Source organism: Canis lupus, chromosome 14 (genome assembly GCF_011100685.1).
Source record: "Canis lupus familiaris isolate Mischka breed German Shepherd chromosome 14, alternate assembly UU_Cfam_GSD_1.0, whole genome shotgun sequence".
NCBI lineage: Eukaryota > Metazoa > Chordata > Mammalia > Carnivora > Canidae > Canis > Canis lupus.
In genome coordinates, this window is record NC_049235.1 from 6,374,505 (window position 1) to 6,387,749 (window position 13,245).

At 39.2% G+C, this 13,245-nt stretch overlaps 1 protein-coding gene and 1 pseudogene across 2 annotated transcripts in view; one reads left to right on the top strand and one right to left on the bottom strand.

The window, feature by feature from the left end:
• CEP41 (centrosomal protein 41) overlaps positions 1–13,245 on the top strand; it is a 55,310-nt gene that overhangs the window by 13,726 nt on the left and 28,339 nt on the right. For both annotated transcript variants that reach the window (XM_038556506.1, XM_038556508.1), the window contains exon 2: positions 2,194–2,257. In XM_038556506.1, coding sequence (XP_038412434.1) covers positions 2,194–2,257 — 64 coding nt within the window. The remainder of the gene's footprint in view (positions 1–2,193; positions 2,258–13,245) is intronic.
• On the bottom strand, positions 5,734–6,197 carry LOC607732 (ribosomal protein L37a pseudogene; annotated as a pseudogene).

Consider the following 13,245-nt stretch of genomic DNA (forward strand, 5'->3'; position numbering starts at 1 on the left):
AAAGTTGATTTTTCTCCATAGGTGCTCTCAGGTTTTTTTGTTTGTTTGTTTGTTTGTTTTTGGTGTTCTCAGTTTTTAAAAATTCCTCCTGGTCTCTGAAATCCAAAACTCCAGACCAGGACATGCTATATAGTTCATTGTGTTTTCAAGGGCAAATGATACGGATTTTAAAGTTTGATGTTCTCCACCTGATTTTTTTTCCTTCTTTCTTTCAGAGGGTAGAGCATGCGACTCTTAATCTCAGGGTTGCAAGTTCAAGCCCCACACTGGGCATAAAGATTATTTTAAAAATAAATAAAAATATTTTTAGAAAATAATGAGAATAAAGTTTGGTGTTCTCTTCCAAGGAACCAGGTAGTTACTATAATATACTCTGTATCCTAAATACTCATTTGTTGACTGCCCCTCAGTAAATGTGCCCACCAAGTACTAGGTCCTGGGTGAACACTTATTTGAGTAAATCATTGTTCCTGCCTTTGAGAAAATCTAGAGAAGCAGCTTGGGGTATAAATAGTGGTGCAGGGCATTCTGGGAGCCAGGGAGAAGAAAGTGCCTGATTCCCCCTTGGACAGCTTATGGCGGAAGTAAGGTTCTGCCCAAGGACAAGCCAAGGAAAGGCATTCTAGGCAGACATTTGCTAAGCCTGGAGACTTGAGTGAGCATAGCAAATTAAGGGAACAGTTGGGCAATGTCAACATGGGAACATGTGTGAGAGTGGCAGATGAAGCCTGAAAGGTACTACCCAGTTTTAATTTCATATTCTACAGCTACATGTGACTGAATGTATGATCTTCATACTTGAGGCCTGAGCAAGAAAGCTACATCTTTTTTTTTTTTTTTTAAGATTTTTTTTTGGGGGGGCGGGATCCCTGGGTGGCTCAGCGGTTTAGCGCCTGCCTTTGCCCCAGGGTGCAATCCTGGAGTCCCGGGATCGAGTCCTATGTTGGGCTCCCCGCATGGAGCCTGCTTCTCCCTCTGCCTGTGTCTCTGCCTCTCTCTCTCTATCATAAATAAATAAAAATAAATTAATTAAAAAAAAAATTTTTTTTAAGATTTTATTTATTTATTTGAAGGAGAGTGAAAGTGAGAGCACAGAGGAAGAGGGAGAAGCAAACTCACCACTGAGCAGGGAGCCTGATGTGGGGCTTGATCTCAGGACCTTCGGATCGCAACTTGAGCCGAAAGCGGACACTTAACCAGCTAAGCCATCTGGGTGCCCCAAGAAGGCTATATCTTGCGATGTTGATTCACTAGCCTTCCCTCACTTTGATGGTTTTTGCAAATGCCATTGAAACTTATTATGTGTAAATGTCATGTGGTTGGACTTAGAGTTCACTCCTGGAGTATAGGACAAGGGAGACCTGATATAGCCATTTTTTAATGATCACCCTGGGCCTATGATGAGCCTGGACTGCCCTCAGAACAGATGCTATCGGAGTGACATTTATGGAGCCTCAGACTCCAGACAAGCAGCAGAGGAGTCCTGGCCAAACCGGGCCTAGCAGCATCTAGGCACAGTGCTCAGGTCTGGGTCCAAGTGCTACTTTTCAGGGGAGATGTGGGTAAAATCTAGAGGGTGTCCAGAGGAGATGGCCTAGAAATCATCATACAAAGAATAAAACTTGGGACACCTGGGTGGCTCTGCAGTTGAGCATCTGCCTTTGACTCGGGGCATGATCTCGGGTCCCACATCAGGTGTCCTGCATGGAGCCTGCTTCTCCCTCTGCCTATGTCTCTGCCTCTGTCTCTCTCATGAATAAATAAATAAAATCTTTTTTTTTTTTTAAGAGTAAAACTAAAAAAAGGATGAAGAGAGCTGCCTTTAGTTATTTTAGCAGAAATTTCTTGAGGGCAAGGGTCAGGGGATGGCTCATTCTGGGTGTGACAATGGATCGGATAGAACTGAGAAATAATCTTTAAGAGGTTTTTTTTTCCCTAATTATATGGTGCTATGAGATTATTTTGACAAAAAATGGAAATATTTTGACAGAAGCAAGGTAACCATCTTCACCTGTGGAAAGGCTATAGCAAAGGCTCCTAGATTAAAGGGACAGTTGGATGTCTAGAGCTCCTTCCTTCTTTACATTTGATAACATTTTAGCATCTGTTCTATTCTTTAAATATCTCTTTCCTACTTCTGTCACCCTTATTTTTACATCAACTCAATTAATTGTTAATTTTCTTATTTTTTAGTATCTGACCAAAAGAATACCACAAAACCCAAGGTATCAGCATATAAAGTCAAGACTGGATACTGGTGAGTAAATATTAGAAAACTAAAACTTAAAAAAAAAAATCCAGCAACATTGCTGGCAAGAAGCAGGCTGTTAATGCCTGCTATCAGTCAAAGCTCAAAGTTTCTCACTTTCTTGCCCCATGGCCTAAAAGGCTCAAGATTTATCTTTGAAAGCTTTTTTTTTTTCAGATCATCAGTAAAAATTTCCATTTACATAACTTAGCTCCTTATGAATTGAGAAACTGATGAAAACATGGTTTAATGAGCTTTAAGGCTGAGGCTAAATAAATATCAGGGGGGTGGGCCTCTATTTTGGAAACCTTAAGTATATTCCTTTAAACTCAGAGTAATAGGTAGTATTTGTGCACATTTGTTCAATTCAGTACTTGCAGAGTGCCAACTATATGCAAAGTTATGGACTATGGGACATAGAAAGATGAGTGTGAATTGTGACTTTTGCAAAGAGCTTAGATTCGAGTGCAGGCAGACAGACCTGAATGAGTAACTAAAATACCAGACAAAACTCAGTTCATGCTTCAATTCAGGTAAAATGAAATTTAAGAGTTGCATTGCTTATTTCCATGCTCTTAACATTTTTCAGTGTCATGATGCAGACCACTCCCTAGGTCTCTAGTGGATTTGCAAGCTTGTGAGAGTTTGGTTTCTTACTCATTTCATTTTTCAACCGTTTGAAGTCTGCTGTGGCAAATCCATTCTGTTGAGATGGTTTTGCTAGTGGATTGGGGCACCACATGCCTTTGGCAATGCTGAATTTGCCACCGGTAACCTGAGGACAACTAGAGATATAGAGGAGATAGTGACCTGATTTAAATCTCATTCATTTTGTCTTTCCCTTCCTCCAGTCTTCTTTAAAATTACTGTCTTCCATTATGCAAAGTTCCTCATATAAAACAAACTTCAATTGAATGTTTTAAATGAACAACCTTTGCAGATACAATTTCTTGGGACCTTTCTTTCAAACATTTCCAAGCTGTACAGATACTTATCCTTGCAAATATCCTGTTTGACAGGAGGTAGAAAATTTTATCTCCGTTTTTAAGGAGGAGGAAATTGTGGCGCAGAGAGATTGTGATGTACTTGAAGTTCAATAAAAGGAGACAGAACAAGGATTTGCATGCAGGGTGACGAAGCTGATGGCACACCTGGAGACCTGGTGTGAAGCCTGGCCACGTCTCTTAGGCCAGCTGTCCCAGCTTTTCCCACAGCCTCATTCCTTCTACCATCTCCATCTCTACCTGTCCCCCTCCTCCTTAACTATACTTATGACCCATTCTTCTAGAATAAGCTATTCTGTGATGGAAGCACTTTGATTAAAAATGCCATATTTTTTCTGAGGGGTCCAGATAACATTTAAAAGACAACTATAAAGGAATGCACTTCTTTTGGAACCTTCTTAAAATGAAAACTTAACAGCTGAGCTTTATTTCAGATACATAAATTTGTCTGTATCTTCATAGGTTTTTCTCCTGGAAATTGAATTGGGATTTTTGACTGAAAACCCATTTCTTTCCCTTCAATTCCTCAATTCATAACCAAAAATTTGACTTAATAATAGATAGTACTTGAAATTAATTTCAAGTTTGAAATTGAGATACTTAAGTCTGCTTTTTATAATATATAGAAGTCATTGCCTGTATCCTTTTATGTCCTTGAATTTTTAACTAGTGTTTTTGCTAATTAAACTTGTTATTTTGAAGTAATTTTGGATTCACATGGAATTTTAAGAAATATTATGGAAAGATTCCATATACCCTTTATCCAGTTTCCCATAGTAACATCTTATGGAAATTATACAGTATCACAACCATGACACTGACATTGATACAAGTGGAGATACAAAACATTTCCATTGGGGATCCCTGGGTGTCTCAGCAGTTTGGTGCCTGCCTTCGGCCTGGGGCATGATCCTGGGGTCCTGGGATTGAGTCCCAAGTCGGGCTCCCTGCATGGGGCCTGCTTCTCCCTCTGCCTGTGTCTCTCTGCCTCTCTGTGTGTCTCTCATGAATAAATAATTAAAAAAAAAATTTCCATCATCACAAGGATCCCTCATGTTGTCCTTTTAAAAGCATATCTACTTTCTACCGTCATCCCTCCTTAACCCCTGACAACCACTAATCTGTTCTCTGGTTCTGTAATTTTGTCATTTCACAGGTGCTATAGAAATGAGATCATACAGGGGCCCCTGGGTGGCTCAGTCAGTTAAGCATCTGCCTTCGGCTCAGGTCAAGATCTGGGCTCCCTGCTCATCGGGGTTCTGCTTTCCCTCTCCCTCTGCCCCTTCTCCCTGCTTGTGTTCTCTCTCTCTCTTTCAAATAAATAAATGAAACTTAAAAAAGAAATGGAAGAAATGGGATCATACAATAATGCCACTTTTTTTTTTGAATTGGCTTTGCACTCAGCATAATTCTCTGGAGATTCATTCAGGTTGTTCCATTTATTAGTTGATACCTTTTTATTACTGAGTAGTATTCCATGGTATGGAAGTGCCACAGTTTAACCATTTATCTGTTGAAGGACGTCTGGATTGTTTCCACTTTTTGACCATTACAAATACAGGTGCTGGGATCCCTGGGTGGCGCAGCGGTTTAGCGCCTGCCTTTGGCCCAGGGCGCGATCCTGGAGACCCGGGATCGAATCCCACGTCGGGCTCCCGGTGCGTGGAGCCTGCTTCTCCCTCTGCCTGTGTCTCTGCCTCTCTCTCTCTCTCTGTGACTGTCATAAATAAATAAATAATTAAAAAAAAACAAAAACAAAAAAAAACAAATACAGGTGCTATACACATTCATGTTTCAGTTTTTGTTTGAATAAAAGACTTCATTTCTCCAGGATCAATGCCCAAAAGTGCAATTACTAGGTCATATGATAGTTGCATTTGCAGTTTTTAAAGATACTGCCAGGGCAGCCCTGGTGGCACAGCGGTTTAGCACTCCCTGCAGCCTGGGGTGTGATCCTGGAGACCCGGGATCGAGTCCCATGTCGGGCTCCCTGCATGGAGCCTGCTTCTCCCTCTGCCTGTGTCTCTGCCTCTTTCTCTGTGTTTCTATGAATGGATAAATAAAATCTTTAAAATAAATAAACAAACAAACTGCCAAACTATTTCCCAGAGTAACTAGACTATTTTACATTCCTACCAGCAATGAATGAATGTTCTAGTTTCCTGTATCCTCATCAGTATTTGGTGGTGTCGCCATTTTAAATTTTAGCCATTCCCATAGATGAATTGGGGCATATCATGGCAGTTTTAGGGTGTGTTTCCCTAGTGGCTAATGATGTAACTCTTCATGTACTTATTTGCCATCTGTATATTTTCTTTAGTGAAGTATCCCTGCATGTCTTTTGCCTATGTTCTAATTGGGTTGTGTGCTTTTTAACTTACTTGTTGAGTGTTCCTTATACATTCGAGCTATGGGTCCTTTGTTGGATGCATGGTTTGCAAAGATTTTCTCTCAGTCTGTAGTTTGTCTTTTCATTCTCCTGACCGGGTCTTTTGAATAGCCTAAGTTTTCAATTATGGTGAAGTCCACTTTATCAGTGTTTTGTTTTCTTTTTCTTTTTTTTTTTATTATATAAATTAACCCATTTATTTTAGGCTAGCAATGTTTCAAATGGCGGAGCTTCTACTGGTCTTTCAACTCCTTCAGTCTTCTGTTGGCAGACTTTACTGTGACAGCAGAAGTGGTGTTGTAGGTCCAGGCGCCCCCGGCCACGGTCTTCATGCAGGAGCCGCAGTGCCAGATGCCCACCGCTCGCCTTTTCATCTTGGTCTTGCCGCAGAAGGAGCAGGTGTACTTGGCGTGCTGGCTGATCTCGATCTTCTTCACCATCTTCCTGAGCGAGGCCCCGTAGCGGGTCCCGTATTTACCCACGATCCCGACCTTCTTGGTGCGTTTGGCCATGTCGCCGCCGCCAGGTCCCAGCCCAGAGAGGAAGAAGTGTTTTGTTTTCTGAATCGTGCTTTTTTTGCTGTCAAGTCTAAGAACTCTTTGCTGAGACTAGATCCCAGAAGTTTTCTTTTCTTTCTTTTTTTTTTTTTTTTAATATTTTATTTATTTATTCATGAGAGACAGAGAGAGGCAGGGACCTACGCAGAAGGAGAAGCAGACTTCCTGTGGGGAGTCATATGTGGGACTCGATCCTAGGACTCTGGTATCCTGCCCTGAGCCAAAGGCAGATGCTCAACCACTGAGCCACCCAGGTGTCCCAGATCCCAGAAATTTTCTATCAAGGTTTTTTCCTAAAAGTTTTATAGTTTTAGATTTTACATTTAAGTCAACACTACATTTTGAGGTAATTTCTGTATAAGATGTGCAGCTTAGATCAGGATTAGCCTTTTGCGTATGGATGTCCAGTTGCTTTAGCGCCATATGTTAAAAGGCTACCTTTCCTGCATTGAATTTTGCATGTTCACCTTTGTCAAAAACGAGTTTGACATGTTTATGTGGATCCATTTCTGGGTTCTCTATTCTGGTCCATTGATCTGTATCTGTCCTTCTGCCAGTATTTCGCAGTTTTGATTAAAATTGATTAGACTGGGGCACCTGGGTGGCTCAGTGGTTGAGCATCTGCCTTCAGCTCAGGGCAGGATACCAGAGTCCTGGGATCAAGTCCCGAATCAGGCTCCCTGCAGGGATCCTGCTTCTGTCTCTGCCTGTCTCTACCTCTCTTTCTGTGTCTCTCATGAATAAATAAATAAAATCTTTTTTAAAAATTCTGATGGGATCCCTGGGTGGCGCAGCGGTTTGGCGCCTGCCTTTGGCCCAGGGCGCGATCCTGGAGACCCGGGATCGAATCCCACGTCGGGCTCCCGGTATATGGAGCCTACTTCTCCCTCTGCATATGTCTCTGCCTCTCTCTCTCTGTGTGTGTGACTATCATAAATAAATAAAATTAAATTAAAATTGAAAAAAAAAATTAAAAAATAAAAAAATTTTGGTTAGACTGATTACTCCCATTTTGTTTTTCTTTACAAATTATTTTAGCTATTCTAATTCCTTTGCTTTTCCATGAAAGTTTTAGAATAATCTCATTTACATTTACAAAAAAAGGCATTGCTCTGGTTTTGATAGGAGTTGCATTAAACCCATATATCAACTTAGGACAAATTCACTTTACTATGTTGATTCTTCCAATCCATTACTATAGGACAGTAGTCTCCCCCAATCCTCCATCTGGGATTTCACTTTCCAGTTTCAGTTACCCACCATCATCCACAGTCCCGAAGCAGACGCTCCTCCTCCTGATGGATCTCAGAAGGTCATAGTAGTTTCATGCTATGCCACAATGCCTGTGTCATTCACCTCACTTCTTGTCAGCAGGCATCTTATTATCTCACATCACAAGAAGGGTATAAGATGTTTTGAGAAACAGAGAGAGAGACCACTTTCACATAACTTTTATTATAGTATGTATTATAATTATTCTATTTTATTATTAGTTACTGTTATTAATCTCTTACTGTGCCTAATTGATAAACTTTATCATGGGTATGTATGTATAGGAAGAACATAGTGTATGTATTATGTCTGGTACTATCATTGCAGGTGTCCATGGGGGGTCTTGGAATATATATCCCCTGAGGATAAAGGGGGATGGGGACCATTATAGTCTCTCCATGTGTTTAGATCTTCTTTGGTTTCTTTCATTAACACCGTATGGTTTTCAGCATAAGTGTTCTTTACATGTTTTATCAGATTACACCTAAGTAGTTCATTTTTTTGAGCAATTGTCAATGGTATTGTCTTTTTAATTTTGGTAGCATTGTGTTCATTGCCAATGTATAGAAATACAGCTGATTTTTGCATGTTTCTCCTGAATCCTAGGACTTTGCTAGGACTTATTAGGTACAAGAGGAGTTTCTTTGCCTGTTTGTTGGGTTGGTTTTTCGGTTTTGTTTTTGTTTTGTTTGTTTGCTTTTGGCAGATTCCTTGGGCTTTTCTAGGTAGACAGTGATGTCATTTATAAAAAAAGAATAGTTTTATTTCTTCCCTTCCGATCTAAATATGTCTTTTATTTCCTTTTATTGCCTTATTGCACTGACTAGGACTTCCAGAACTGTCAGATACAAGTGGCCAGTGTGAACATCCTTGTTTTTTTCCTGATCTTATGGGGAAAACATTCAGTCTTTCATCATTAAGTACAATATTAGCTGTATCTGATCGAGGAAGATTCCACCTATTCCTATTTTTCTGAGACTTTTCCATCATGAATGACTATTGAATTTTAACAAATGGCTTTACTGCACCAATTGAGATAATCATATGATATTGTCTTTAGCTTATTAATGTAGTGGATTACCATGATTTGCAAATATTGTACTATTGCAGCATCCATGAACTAAACCTCACTTAGTCACGGTGTGTAGTTCTTATTATATATTGCTCGGTTCTATTTATTATTTGGTGAAAGATTTTTGTGTCTCTATTAATGAGGCCCATTGTTTTGTAATTTTATTTATTTTTTAAGATTTATTTATTTATTCATGAGAGACAAAGAGGCAGAGACACAGGCAGAGGGAGAAGCAGGCTCCATGCAGGGAGCCCAATGCAGGACTTGATCCTGGATCCTGGGATCATACCCTGAGCCGAAGGCAAATGCTCAATGGCTGAGCCACCCAGGCGTCCCTTGTAATTTTATTTTGGAGGAACTGTCTTTGTCTAATTTTGATAGCAGAGTTAACACTGGCATCATAAAATAAGTTGGAAAGTGTTTCCTCTGGTTCTGTTTTTTGGAATTAGTTTTATGAATTGCACACTTTAAAAGGATGACTTTTATGGATGCCTGGGTGGCCCAGTCAGTGAAGTGTCCGACTCTTGATTTTGGCTCAGATCATGATCTCAAGAGTTGTGAGATTGAGCCCTGTGTTGGGCTCTGTGCTGGGTGTGGAGCCTGCTTGAGACTCTCCCTCTCCTTCTGCCGCTCCCCCCTCATCCTGGACTCATGTTCACTCTCTTAAAAAAAATATTTTTTTTTTAAATAAAAGGGTGAATTCTTATATGTAAATTATTCCTCAGTTTAAGAAGATAACATGACCATTAGAAAAAAGATGGACTAGAAAACAAAACAAAACCCTGGTGTTATTTATATTTGGTTAATTGGCATTAATTCTTTGTTAAGCATTTGGTAGAATTCTCTAAAAACCATCTAAACCTGAAGATTTCTTTCCTGAGAGTTTTTAAATTTCGAATTCAATTTTTTCATAGTTATGGGGATATTCAAATTAGTTTCCTGTTGAGTGAGTTGTGGTAGTTTGTGTTTTTTGAGGAATCAGTACATTTCATCCAAGTTTTCAAATTTACGTGTGTAGGACTATTTGTAGTCTTCATTTATTAACCTGATGTCTGAAGTGCTAGGCCCTGTTTCATTCCTGATACTGCTAATTTGTGTTTCTTCCCTTTTTTTTTGCTATAGATTTGCCCATTTTACTGATACTTTAAAAGAATAAGCTCTTGGTGTCATTAGTTTTCTCTTGTTTTTCTGTTTAAAATGTCCTTGAGGGCAGCCCCGATGGCCCAGTGGTTTAGCGCTGCCTTCAGCCTGGGGCGGGACCCTGGAGACCCAGGATTGAGTTCCACGTAGGGCTCCCTGCGTGGAGCCTGTTTCTCCCTCTGCCTGTGTCTCTGCCTCTCTCTCTCTCTCTCTTTCTCTCTCTCTGCACCTCTCATAAATAAATAAAATAAAATCTTTAAATAAAATAAAATAAAATAAATATAAATAAAATGTCCTTGATTTTTGCTCTCATCTCTATTATTCCTTCCTTTTGCTTTGGTTTTATTTGTTCTTCTGTTTCCAGATTCTTGAGGTCAGAACTTAGCTTATTGATTTAAGACTTTTCCTCTTTTTTAATGCATATAAGTTAGTGCTGTAAATTTCTCAGCACTGGGCCACTGGGGTGGCTCAGCAGTTGAGTGTCTGCCTTCAGCTCAGGATGTGATCTTGGGGTCCCGGGATTGAGTCCCGCATTGGGCTCCCTGAATGGAGCCTGCTTCTCCCTCTATGTCTCTGCCTCTTTCTGTCTTTCATGAATAAATAAGTAAATCTTAAAATAAATAAATAAATGTATTTCTCAGCACTGCTTTAACTGTGACCCACAAATTTTGATATGTTGTATTTTCATTTTCATTCAGTTCGGGGTACCTTTTTATTTCCTTTGAGACTGTGTTTTTTGACCTGTGAATTATTTAGAAGTGTGTTGTTTAGTCTACAGGTGTTTGGAGATTTTCCTATTATTTTGATTTCCAGTTTGCTTCCATTGTAGTTGGAGAACACATTATATGTTTCTTTCTTTTTTTTTTTTTTTTTACATTATATGTTTCCATTAAAAAAAAAAAATTCATTGATGGGGGCACCAGGGTGGCTCAGTTGGTTAAGCATCTGCCTTCAGCTCAGGTCACGATCCCAGAGTCCTGGGATCGAGCCCCAACTGGTGCTCAGCCCTCAGCAAGGAGTCTGCTTCTCCCTCTCCTTCTGCCCTCCCCATGCTCATGCTCATTCACTCTCTCTCTCCTTCTCTCTCAATTAAATAAATAAGATATTTGAGGGACACCTGGGTGGCTCAGTGGTTGAGTTTCTGCCTTTGGCTCCCCGTGGGGAGCCTTCTTCTCCCTCTGCCTGTGTTTCTGCCTCTCTCTCTCTGTGTCTCTCATGAATGAATAAAATCTTTAAAAAAAATTTTTTTAATAAAATCTTTGAAAAAAATAGCTTTAAAAATGCATTGAGTTCATTTTACTTCTCAGGATATGATCTATCTTGGTATATATTCCATAGACACTTGAAAAAATGTACATACCCATATTTTTGCTTTCTGTATTATTTCCTGAGATTTCAAGGTTCTTTCTTTTCCTGTTCCTTCTTTTTTTCTAATACCTTTTTTTAAAGATTTTATTTTATGTAATCGCTATACCCAATGTGGGGCTCAAACTTAGAACTCCAAGATCAAGAGTCATATACAACACCAACTGAGCCAGCTAGGTGCCCCTACTTTTTCTTTCTGATTAGAGAACTTTCTTTAGCTGTTCTTTATTGTAGGTCTGCTGGTAACAAACTCTCTGAGTTTCCTTTCATCTGCAAAATGTCTTGATTTCCTTTAATTCCTGAAGATATTTTCTCTGAATGTGGGAGCCTAGGTTGTCAATTACTTTCTTTAAGCACTTGAAAAATATCGTGCCACTTTCTTCTGGCCGCCATGATTTCTGATGATAAATCTGCTGTCGATTGAACTGTTTTCCCACGTAGGTAAGGTGTTGTTTTTTCTCTGGCTGCTTTCAAGGTTCTTTTTTTCTTTTGTTTTCAGAAGTTTGATTATGATGTGTCTTCATATGGATTTCTTTGGGTTTATACTGTTTGGCATTCACTTCTATGTACATCTCTAGGTTTATGTCTCTTGTCAAATTTGGAACTTTTCGGCCCTTATATCTTTGAGTGCTTTCTCAGCCTCACCTCCTTGATCCTCTTTCTGGTACCTTGACAGCACCTCATCACAGCCCAGCAGGCATAGAAATTAAGCTCCTCCCACCCCAACTTTTGCTGATAAGTGTTGGTGGTGTTTGGCTGGAGTAAAGCAGTAATTGTTTAACAGTTTTCTGGCTGCTTGGCAGCCCTTTCTTCAAGCCCTTGGGTGAAGATAGCAGACTTTTTGGGGGAATTTGTTTTTTTCCTGTCCATTGCTATTTCTGGGTTGCTGGCTTCTTTAGCTCCAAATCTAAGATATAAGAGGCAAACACAGAGACAGACAGACAGACAGACAAACACAACAAAAACCCAAGTAACTCAACTATCATGCTATCATGCCATTTCTTGGGTCCTGAGGTCCCTACGCAGTCTTCCTTCTTCTCTCCAACCTTTCAGTCTTCTTTTATATTTTATACATAATGTCCAGGGTTTTTTTTTTATCCAATCTTTTTAATAATTGATATATTCTTAAATTGAGATGTAATTTATATATCATAAAATTCACTCTTTTAACCTTTTAAGCAGTTCAGAGGTTTTTAGTACATTCACAGGGTTGTGACACCATCATCACTCTAGTTGCAGAACATTTTGTCACCCCAAAAAGAAAGCCCATGTCCAAGAGCAATCACTTCCCATTCCTTACTTTTTCTAGTCCCTGGTAACCACTAATCTACTTTCTGTATCTATGAGTTTGCCTATTCTGAACATTTCATATAAATGGAATCATGTTATATGTGACCTTTTATGTCTGGCTTCTTTCACTTAGCATAATGGGTTCAAGGTCTCTCTGTGTTCTAACATATATCAATACTTCATTATTTTTTTTTACTGCCAAATAATATTATATTGTATAGATATTCCACATTTTGTTTATCTGCTTGTCAGTTGATGGACATTTGGGTTATTCATACTTTTGGCCATTATGCTGCTGTAAACATGAGTGTACAAATTTTTATGTGAACATATGCTTTTAATTTTCTTACTTATATACCTAAGAGTCACATAGGACTGTATGTGGTAACTCTGTGTTTAATTTTTTGAGGAACTGCCAAACTGTTTTTCCAAAGCAGCTGCACTACTTTGCATTTCACCAATAATGTAAGAGGGCTCTTTTTCCCCACATCTTTGATGATGCTTGTTACTGTCCATCATTTTGATTATAGTCATCTTTGTGGATATGAAGTGGTATCGTATTGTGGTTTTGATTTGCATTTTCCTAATGACTAATGATGTTGAGCACCTTTTTATGTGCTTATTGGCATTTGTGTATCTCCTTTAGAGAAATATCTATTCAAATCATTGGCACAGTTTGTGCTTTTTTTTTTTTTTTCCCTGTTACTGTGTTATAAGAGTTCTTTTACATATTCTGGATACTAGACCCTTATCAGAAATATGATTTGCAAACACTTTCTCGCATTTTGTAGATTGCCCAGTGTTTTTGTTGTACTTAGTTGGAGTAAAGTACATCTATATCATCTTCCTGGAAGCAGAAGTCTACCAAACTAGTTCTGTAATAGCTTTTAGAAGGGCCAAAGTGTACT